Source organism: Salvia hispanica, unplaced genomic scaffold, assembly GCF_023119035.1.
Source record: "Salvia hispanica cultivar TCC Black 2014 unplaced genomic scaffold, UniMelb_Shisp_WGS_1.0 HiC_scaffold_83, whole genome shotgun sequence".
Classification (NCBI taxonomy): domain Eukaryota; kingdom Viridiplantae; phylum Streptophyta; class Magnoliopsida; order Lamiales; family Lamiaceae; genus Salvia; species Salvia hispanica.
The window spans coordinates 10,844-21,928 of record NW_025952610.1 but is presented as its reverse complement, the minus strand read 5'-3'; the positions used below and the strand labels follow the sequence as shown (position 1 = coordinate 21,928).

Sequence of the window (11,085 nt, the reverse complement as noted above, 5' to 3'; positions counted from 1 at the left end):
TTTGTTTTAGTAGACCGGTTGTGGGCGTCATCCACTTTAAGGTAATACGGTCAGTTCTAAACAAAGAAAAATATGAATTTCACAACCTAGATGGAATTAGACTACCCATCGAGAAAGGTTGCAATGTCGGTCCAGTATATTTCTAAGCCTTACTGAAATAAGATGACATTGGTGTGGTATAGCACTGAACGGATCTAACAAAGCAAGACTTGCCTTGGGCTATCTACTGAAAGGCGAGGTCTTGATAAATATTTATTTCTTAATCAATGTAGGTTAGCATTGAGCATACGGTATTGATTATGCATTGCTTTGACTTATCAAATGGTGCGGGTTTTACGTAGCCCAATTATCCCGATATATTGGGTAGTGGTGATCGATATCTAGCGGTGCTAGGATTGCTATTATATTGAATCGTGCACGAGGTGAGTCTCGTTTGATAATGTCCTCAAGAGGAGCGAGCGCGAAACTAAGTTTTATTATTCGGAACCTAGCTAGTTGGAGTATGATTACTCTATGAATAATAAATGAGTGTTTCATGCTAAGTCCACTCTTGGAATTAATAAGAAGTTAATTAATTAAGTCAATAGCGAGACATTAATTAATTAATGGACATATTAATCTTAAGCACGGGAAATGAAAGATAAAACGGAAACCCGGATTACTTATAATTTCGGATTTGGATGGGGAGAGTTCAATATTACTTCTGTAGTGGCTGCTCGTAATATTCCAATTATAACTTATATTAAATTGTGGGTTCAATTTAATTAGTAAAAAGTAAATTGGATGAGCCCATATCCAAAGCCTTCCATAGATCCACTGTCTAGGCCCAAAAGGAACTTAATATAAATAGGAGAATAAAGGAGACAGAAAATACACAATATCTCATATTGCAATTTTCGAAAATTTCGATCTCTCCCAGCTGTAGGAGATTTCGAATTTGAGTCCTATTCCAAAAAGGATTTCTTATGTCTTCTTTATTTAAGTCCTAGTATTCTAGTAAGATCAGCCCACACTGATATTAGAGTACAGTTCGGGAACCAGAGAGAAGATTTGTGGTCTAGTACTTAAAGCTACACGTGGAGAAGTCGCTAGCCATCTTCAATTCTTTGGAGAATTAATTAGGTATTATTCTACTCCGTAGAAAAGCATGTTTTAGGTTTTCAATATTCTTAAAGCATGATTAATTCAAGTTATGAGCATGATACATGTGATAATTACGCGAATAGATTTTGTCTAAATAATCTGCTAAATAGATCTCGATTATTATGTGATTTATTTACATGCTCTTCCGCTGCGTGCACCAACATGTCCGCCATTAGGCGTGAAGGAGACGGACGCGGACGTCCCTTGCGGACACCGGAGATCAGCGACATTCCCGGGACGTCCGTCGCGACGGCTGGCGGAAGTCCGCCATTGTGGCAGACCGACGGACGTCGCCGGCGGACGTCTGGATGCGATTTTTTGATGTTTTTTTTAACTCTAAATATACAGCTCGTTGCAAACTCTAAATATACGTCGTGACGGCTGGCGAGACCCCTGTTCGGCTAGCGGCAAACTATATAGATTCAACGCATATGTATGCTTTTTTTAAAACAAAATCGTTGCATTTTCCCCGTATTCGTGTCTAAATTTTAATTCTGTACATTGTTTAATTCTGTAAATTATTTTATTCGGTGAATTTTGTGAATGTTTTTTTATTGCGGAAAGTCCGCACGGGAGCGGGAAGTCCTTGGGGGTGTCTGTCACTGTGCACTGAGATGTCCTTATGACGTGGCAGTGCTGTGAAAGATCATTATGACGTGACAAGATATGTTTTTGGGAAGTTCATCGGGAAGGGCGACAGTACATCCGTCCCATTGGAGATGCTCTTAGCAAGTGAATTCTACTTTTCACTAATTTATTATATTTATATTTTATTGTAAATATTCCTATTGAAGATGCTCTTAGCAAGTGAATTCTACTTTTCACTAATTTATTATATTTATATTTTATTATCAATTAATATATAAAATTGGGCTCATATTTTATTAACTTTTTAAAATTTTGGATGGAAAGAGTAGTACTTAAAAACGAATTCAAGCAATTCCTAATCGAATTCAGTATTTATTATATTAGCAACACCCTATTTTTTATTGATATATCTTGCGAAGATTTTAAGCGGAATATATATATTGATATCCAAACGCGACTTCTTCTGGAGTCTGCTATAAAAGACGCATAAGACTTCAATTTTCACTGATTAGCTTTCTCTGTATTCATAATCACCCACTACCTTCTCTCTCTTCTCAATCAGATCAGGTATTTCTTCGCCCCCGTTCATCACTCTATCTCCGGTATATGTTGGATCTGTCGATTGCTAATTCTCTATTGATTCTAAAGATGCGGCCTTTTGGTTTCTTTTTCTTTCCCCCCCTATTTATCCGATTAATTTTTCGGTTTGTAGACGACCGCAGAGCTTGATTTTTCTGCTGATTGTTGATTAAACACCGTCACAGCGAGTTGCTTTATTATTTATTCCAGATAGTATTTAGGGTTTTCCTTTTCGGTAAATTTCAAGAATTTATCAAATTTGTGCTTTTCTTGGAATTAGGGTTTAGGGTAGCAATTGATTGTATAAAGATTGATATTTGTTCCAATCCATCGTCTTTTATTGTTGAGCCTTTATCTATTCTTGAGAAAACCTTTAATTATCAAGAATTTCATTATGAAATTTATTTACTCCATATGTTAAATTTTTAGAATTTCATCAGATTTATGCCTTTCCTGGCATCAGTGTTTAGGTCGATCTTTTATTGCAATCTTATCCGTTGAATTATTGCTCTGTTCGTGAAAACCCATAAAAAATAGTATGTTCGACTAAAATCTGAAGGCTAATTCTTTAGTGATCTGCTTGGGTATTATCGTAATTCCTTCCAGTTTTCTTTTGGGTTCATGTGTAAATGACTTGGATGTAATATCTGTAGTTCGTATTTGAGGTTTGATTGTTGCATAAGATTGCCCTACCTTGCCTGGTTTCCAGCATGTTGATGTTGTTGAAAGAATAATGCTTGGGTCTCATGCTGCATGCTCTTGCTACTTGTTTCACTAAAAATTCTGAATCAGATCACTTTATAGGTAGAGTGAGAGTGAGAGTGAGAGTTTTCTTTCTGATATGCCTCTGAAGAGCATGTATTATACTGAAATATGCTATTTCATGGTGAACTATATTGTTATAAAATTAATGCATCGGTATTCACATTTTAATTTCTTGTTTTGTGGAAAAATCTAACAAATATGTTACTATAACTTATAATCGGCTTTGACATGCTTATAAAATTATATCATCAGTATTTTTTTATTGCTTACAGGTCTGATCATTCCAATCCAGTTACTCAAATCTTGTTCTCTGTGTCACGTTTGCTGCATCAACCAAGTTTCATGTCTGATCTTGATATCCAGATTCCCACTACTTTTGGTATGCTCATCTTTTGTATTATTGATTCTTTGAGCAAGTTTTTCTTCAGTTCATATATGGAAAGGTTTTCTATACAGTGGTTGAATTTGTGGTAATGCTTATGGTTTAACAGTATACTGAAAAATTGGCATATCTTGGATTCTTTGTATGAGCCAAAGTGATTGGAAGCCAATCTTCCCTTTGTGCCCCATTGACTGACTTGGTTTTGTTAACACAGATCCTTTTACTGATGCAAATGCTGATAACTCTAGCACTGGGTCAAAGGATTACGTACACATTCGAGTACAGCAGCGGAATGGTCGGAAAAGCCTGACAACTGTGCAGGGATTGAAGAAGGAGTTTAGCTACAACAAAATCTTGAAGGATCTTAAGAAGGAGTTTTGCTGCAATGGAACTGTTGTCCAGGATCCAGAACTAGGCCAGGTCTGTGCTAAGGTTTACGCTTGACCTTTCACCTTCATTACATGTCGAAACTGACCTTTTTTCTTTGTACAGGTTATTCAACTCCAAGGTGATCAGCGAAAGAACGTCTCTACTTTTCTTGTTCAGGTTATTACCTTATATCTCTCTTGTGATTAGATGTGATGTGAGCATGTTATCTTGAAGTAAAACTGGATCTTGTGTCATATAAGTACTACTTGTGAAAATCTTTGTATATTTGAATTGTGTATTAATGTAGTGATTGGTTTGGATTGCAGGCTGGAATTGTGAAGAAGGACTATATCAAGATTCATGGTTTCTAAGCTGCAGCGTCCATCCATCCTTATGACCTATTATGATATGTGAAGTTTTATAAGTGAACTTTGTTGTATGCTCAACTTCTTTATATAGTCGTTGTTACGTTATAAGTGTCATGTGTTGTGTTGAATTAACTTTTCCGATTGCTTATGGATTAAAGGAACAAATGCATTGTCTTTTTGAATAGCATATTCTTCATTTCTTTTCCTGTTTCTATCGGTTCAGCTTCCTTTATTCTGTTGTGTTATGTTCAAGTCTTTTGACATTGAAGATTGTTTTTATACTTGATTTTTTTTAGATAAAGTGATACAGCCGTTAGTTTTTACTAACTTGGGATAATTAGTCCACTCATAATCCCAAATGGTGTGTCTTTATTTGAACATATAATGTACCCCATTTAGTTTAGAAATGTGAAATATATATATATATTTTAAGGTTCGAATGGCTATTGTTTTTTCTTTTAAAACTAAATATTTCATCAATATGCACTCTTTTTTTTAGTCCATCCCATCCTACAAAATAATAAACTTTCTTGAAAACTTTCTTCTTTCTGATCTACATATTTTCTCAACTATTTATATATTCCTTCCAATTATTTAAACGGGTTATGGAGATCTATTTGATTTTGGCCGTGTACAAATAACTTTTTATTCTTTGGTCATCTACAATTGTACTAATTTTACAATTTTTGAATATATATCACATCGAAAAAAGTAATTGTTCTAATTTTACAATTTTTGAGCGTATGTTTCCTGAAAATTTTCCAGTAGCTATATTTTTTTATTAAAAAATGTAAAAAAATAGATTAGTTTACACTTTAAAGCATAATGGAGAAGTTTCAATATCAAAAATAAGATTTGATGTATCGCAGTAGTTTCTATTTATGGATAATGTGATAACACAATAATGGACTTTTTTAATTGAATATCGAATTTATGAAAGTCAAATACTCCTATCTTTTGTATTTGGTATACTTGCAAAATGAGTATGCTTGTGCTAAAAATTAGCAAAATGAGTATGCTTGTGGCTGAAAATTAATTTTTACTATTCATATCGCTTTTTCAATCAAGTGCATTGTACAATGAGATTATTACAAAGCTCAGCCACAGTGTAGCTTGTCACAAGGTCTCAATATCATAAATACTTTTAAAAAATTATACTACTATAATAAAACAATAATTTTGTATAGTGCTTTAATGTTTTAACAGGAAGATAAAAGAGCATTAATGTTAAAAAAGAAAAAAAAGAGAACATTTTTTTTTAGTTTGCAAACTTCGCCAAACTATTATTTTGGTCTATAGCATTTAAAATTATCTTTTGTGGTCCGTCAACTTCGAGTAAATATTATTTGAAGTTTTGAACTATTTTTTTAACAAAAATACTCTTAAACCATGTTTGGTTGACGGGAAAGTAAAGTTGGCAAAGAAAATGATTCATGCGAAAATGAATCCCAGAAATATTATTACTAGTAAGTAGTAACTTTACTTTCTTGTGTTCGGAAAATATCAAGATTTTAAATTTTATATCTAATTTAAACACCAAACAAAAAATATACTTATTATTTATTTATTTACAAAAAAGAATAATAATATAAATTTTTTTAACATATTATTAATTACAAATGATAATAATAATATTGTTATATTTATTATTCCGATTGATAGTTTAAATATGGATTATCCATCATAATATAATTATAGTTACATGGAGTATTATATTATAATAATAAATATTATCATTATTATTATTATTATTATTATTATTATTATATTTACGGATATTATAATTAAATAATTTTTATAATTTAAAATTTCACTATGACTTTATTGATTAATTATTAATTTATAAATAATTATTACTAATTATTTATTATTATATAATTATATGTTATATATTTAATAAATTTTTGTATTAAATATGTAAGAATCCTAAAATTGGAAAAATGAATACCTAAAAAAAAGTTAGGATTCAGAATCCTGAAAAGTTGAACTAAGTTTCTTTGTTTTCAAGATTCTGATTAATTTCCAAATTTGATTAAAACCAAAACAAACACAAAAACTTTCAAGTAATCAGATTAATTTTCCAGAGAGAATCCTAACAATCAAATATGGCCTTAGAGCATCCCCATCCATACTCTTGCCAAAGAGCATGGATGGAGCCCGAGCCCACTTTTATTAATTTTTTACTCTTTGTTCTTCCCCAAGAGCATAACACCCACATTCATGCTCTTCCGCTAGAACATGCTCAAGGTCCCACCATTCCATTGTTTAATTTAAATACTTCAATTACTAAAAATATTTCTATAATATAAAAATACATTAAAAATACTCGAACTACTATTAAAAATTAAAAAAATATATAAAAATTACATAATTAAATCCTAATATCCATTAATTAATTATTGTCTACTATGGACTTAATTAATTAATATCTTATTTATTCCAAGAGAGGACTCAGCAATAAAATCTTATTTATTATTCATAGAGTAATTAAACTCCAACTAGCTAGGTTCTGAATAATAAAACCTTATTTCAAGCTTCTCTTGAGGATGTTATCAAACGAGACTCACCTTGCGCACGATTCAACATAATAGCAATCCTAGCACCGCTAGATATTAATCACCACTACCCAATATACCAGGCTTATTGGGTTGCGAAAAACCCGCACCATTTGGTAAGTCAAAGTAGTGCATAATCAATACCGTATGCTCAATGCTAACGTACATTGATTGAGAAATAATTTACGAGACCTCGTCTTTCAGTAGATAGCATAAAGACTGTCTCGCTGTTAGATCCATTCAGTGCTATACCACACCAACGTCATCTTATTTCAGTAAGGCTTAGAAATAATCGGACTGACATTGCAACCTTTCACGATAGGTAGTCTAAGCCTATCTAGGTTGTGAAATTATTTCTTTGTTTAGAACTGACCGTGTTATCTTAAAGTGAACGACGCCCACAACCGGTCTACTAAAACAAAGACTTAGATTTTGTTAAGTTACTTATACATTTAAATATGCAATAAACATCCATTAAGTGTAAAACATAACAACATTATGACAAAAATAATCTGTTTATTCATTTGGAAAATAAAATAAGAGTTTTAACAGTATTCAATCACTCGAAAGGTGATTTCTAGCATACAAACTCTAACAATCTCCCACTTATACTCAAAACAGCTTTCAAGTATACAAAAAAATGTGCACTACTTCTAATTCTCCCACTTATACTGAAAGCGAGTTGAGGTCTCGAGCGAGTCGAACTCCCATTCCTTCTACATGGCGCTCGAACGGTTTGACCGCCAATGCCTTAGTAAAAGGATCTGTCAGGTTGTTCTCTGACGCAATCTTGACCACTTGTATGTCTCCTCTCTGCACTATATCTCTGATGATATGATACTTCCTCTCAATGTGTTTGCTCGCTTTGTGAGCTCTTGGTTCCTTCGAATTTGCCACAGCACCAGAATTGTCACAATAAATGGTGATGCTCTTGGGCAGATTCGTAACCACACCTAAGTCCATAAGAAAGTTCTTGAGCCATACCGCCTCTTTTGCAGCCTCCGAAGCGGCCACATATTCGGCTTCCATGGTAGAGTCTGCAATGCATTTCTGCTTTACACTCTTCCAAATTACGGCTCCACCTCCTAAGGTAAACACATAACCAGAAGTAGATTTCCTCGAGTCTTGATCAGCTTGAAAGTCTGAATCAGTATATCCCAAAGGACATAGCTCGCCTGCTTTGTAAACTAGAACATAGTCCTTAGTCCGTTTAAGGTACTTGAGTATGTTCTTTACTGCAGTCCAATGTCCTTGGCCCGGATTTGACTGATATCTTGCTACCATGCCAACAACAAAGCAAATATCAGGCCTTGTACAAAGCATAGCATACATGAGACTACCAACTGCCGAAGCGTATGGTATCCTTCTCATCTCTGCTATCTCAGATGCTGTCTTAGGACACATCTCTTGAGATAAATGGATGCCATGTCTAAAAGGTAAGAAACCTTTCTTGGCATCTTGCATGCTAAAACGACTAAGTACAGTGTCGATGTAGGATTCTTGGGATAAGCACAACATCCTTTTCTCACGATCCCTAAGGACCTTGATACCTAGGATGTGTCCCGCATCTCCCATATCCTTCATCTCGAACTGGTTTGACAACCAAGTTCGAACTGATGACAACATCTTTTTATTGTTTCCAATTAGAAGAATGTCATCTACATATAAAACTAAGAACACCACATTCCCTTTTTCTACCTTCTTGTACACGCAGCTCTCGTTAGGGCATTTTTCGAATCCAAACTTATGAACAGTTTGATCGAAGCACTGATTCCATGATCTAGATGCTTGCTTGAGGCCATAAATGGCCTTCTTAAGCTTCCAAACCATGTGCTCTTTGCCATTCACGGCATAACCCTCGGGTTGTTCCATGTAGATGGTCTCCTCAAGACTACCGTTCAAGAACGCAGTCTTAACGTCCATCTGCCATACATCCCAATCCATATAAGCTGCTATAGACAACAGTATCCGGATCGATTTGAGCATGGCTACCGGGGAGAAGGTCTCGTCGTAGTCGACACCTTCCTTTTGGGTATACCCCTTAGCCACTAGTCTTGCCTTAAAGACTTTAACTCGTCCATCGGGTCCACGTTTACGTTTGTATATCCACTTACTCCCAATGGCAGTACAGCCTTCGGGTAGGACGGACAAATCGTAGACGTCTTTGTCTATCATAGATTGTAGTTCCGAATCCATTGCTTTCACCCATTCACAATGATCGACATCCGCCTGCGCCTCTGCAAAATTCCAGGGATCTAGTACATTGCTGTCCGAGGAGTGATCCATAGATTCTCTCAAACCAATGTACCTTTCGGGCTCATGAGAGACCCTCCCACTGCGGCGCGACACTACAATATTAGGTGTAGAAGTTGAAGGTTCGGGAATTGGTTGTACTATAGGTACTTGTTCTTGGTTAATGGAACTTGTGACTGAAGTGAGCTCTTCAAGAGCTACCTCACTGCTGGGTTTATGATTCATAACAAAGTCTTCCTCTAAGAATGTCGCGTGAGTACTCACAATGACTTTCTTGTCTCGGAGACTATAGAATTCATAAGCTTTCGAACCTTTGGGGTACCCTATAAACAAACATACCTCTGTCCTTGAGCCCAGCTTAGTTGGATCCTTTTCCAAAACATGAGCTGGACACCCCCATATCTTGAGATGTTCTAGATTGGGCTTACGCCCAGTCCACAACTCATATGGAGTAGCAGGAACAGATTTTGACGGTAAATTGTCTAAAATATGACTCGCGGAAAGCAAGGCATGTCCCCAAAACGAAATGGGCAGTCGTGCATTGTTGGGACTACCGCAGCGGAAGACACGGAAACCAAACAGGTCCTAGAACGGATCTATTTAGTTGATTATGCATTCGACTCCAATTTCATGCAATTAACATAGATCTATAGATATAACATCAAATAAACACATAATCATGCATATTCGATGTAGATTCGATTGTTACCTCATAATCCATCATTGGATTGACGTTGCTAGCTGCACCACCCGGAGATCCTTGGTTTATCGACCACGAATCTTCCAACCTATTCCCTAGTCCTTGGTTATTCATCCGTGTGGGCGGATCTTGAACAACCAAAATAGTCTTGATGAGATCTAGGAGGAACACTACACCAAACTATCTATCTCGATTCAATTCTATGGATTAGAATGAACAAGACAAGATTAAACCAAAAACCCTAGCTCCCTATTACTTGGAGGCTCGAAAATCGAGCCAAATGAGGGAGAGAGAAGCCACGTTAGTGGCGGCTAGGGTTAGGGTTGAGAGGTGTGACTTGTGGTGTGCTAGGGTTTCCACATCTCATCACTATTTATAATGGACTTGTTGGGCTAGGTTGGGGATCCATGGAATGACTTAAGTGTTGGGCTCACCCATTAGATAAATTGCTAATTAAATCAAATGACCCATGATTTAATATATTATCAATGGAATATTATTTTGTTCCACTAAAGAATAATATTGCACTCCCACTTAAATCACCAAATTACAAATAACTTGGGTCCATTTTATTTTATAATATTTCCCGCGTTTAAGATTATCTTGATCCATCAATTTAATTCTTTTGTCTGCTATGTGACTAGAATTAAATTAATTCTCCAAAGAGTTTTTCTAGTTTGAAACTTTATTTATTATTCGTGGAATAAATTCCAACTGCGCAGTTTTCTGAATAATAAATTCCTCTTTCAAACACCTCATTGGGGATCACCCTTTTAGGGATTTAATCATACCACACTGGGCACGCGAATTCTATGAAATAATATTCCAATACCTTCATGTTATTCAATTACTACCACCCAAGATATCATGAACTTGAGTTACGTACAAACTCTCACATATTGATAAGTCAAAGTGGCGTTTGATTGAATAAACAATATTGATATTAATATCATAGACTAGAAAATACTAAACTTTCTGAAATATATTCTTTCAGTAGATAGCAATAAAGAATACATTTCGGATTAGATCCTTTCAGTGCTTTACCACACCGGTGTTACTAATCTCATCTTAGGTAAGAGAGAATTATCACAAACACCGCAACCGTTCCAATAGGTAGCCAAAGCCTATCTAGGTTGTGAATACGTTTTTCTTCTTACTAGATCTGGCCAAGTCCCCTACTGGAAAACTCATGAGGAGATTCATCGAATTTCCCTACTTGACCTTCTTAGTAAAAAGCCTTAGACTTGTTTATCATATTTCAATAATAAACCATTATATTATATTATTTATTCTCATAATTAGGTAAACAAGTGGACGTGGCGTTTCTCGTATACATGCACAAGCTGACTGTACAAAGGCATGTACGCTCGAAGCATCTTTTAG

At 35.2% G+C, this 11,085-nt stretch overlaps 1 protein-coding gene across 1 annotated transcript; it reads left to right on the top strand.

The window, feature by feature from the left end:
* Positions 1-2,176: 2,176 nt before the first annotated feature.
* On the top strand, positions 2,177-4,406 carry LOC125200166 (protein translation factor SUI1 homolog 2). The gene is made up of 5 exons (XM_048097900.1): positions 2,177-2,298; positions 3,348-3,454; positions 3,672-3,877; positions 3,950-4,003; positions 4,153-4,406. Exons 2-5 carry the CDS (start codon positions 3,418-3,420, stop codon positions 4,195-4,197), a joined length of 342 nt encoding a protein of 113 aa, XP_047953857.1. The 5' UTR covers positions 2,177-2,298; positions 3,348-3,417; the 3' UTR covers positions 4,198-4,406.
* Positions 4,407-11,085: the final 6,679 nt, after the last annotated feature.

Bases quoted from the DNA above. Each gene is read 5' to 3' on its own strand.
- LOC125200166 (XM_048097900.1), top strand. From the start codon at position 3,418: ATGTCTGATCTTGATATCCAGATTCCCACTACTTTTG. The intron at 3,878-3,949 runs GTCTGTGCTAAG...TTCTTTGTACAG, and splicing joins AGGATCCAGAACTAGGCCAG to GTTATTCAACTCCAAGGTGA. The intron at 4,004-4,152 runs GTTATTACCTTA...TTTGGATTGCAG, and splicing joins TCTCTACTTTTCTTGTTCAG to GCTGGAATTGTGAAGAAGGA.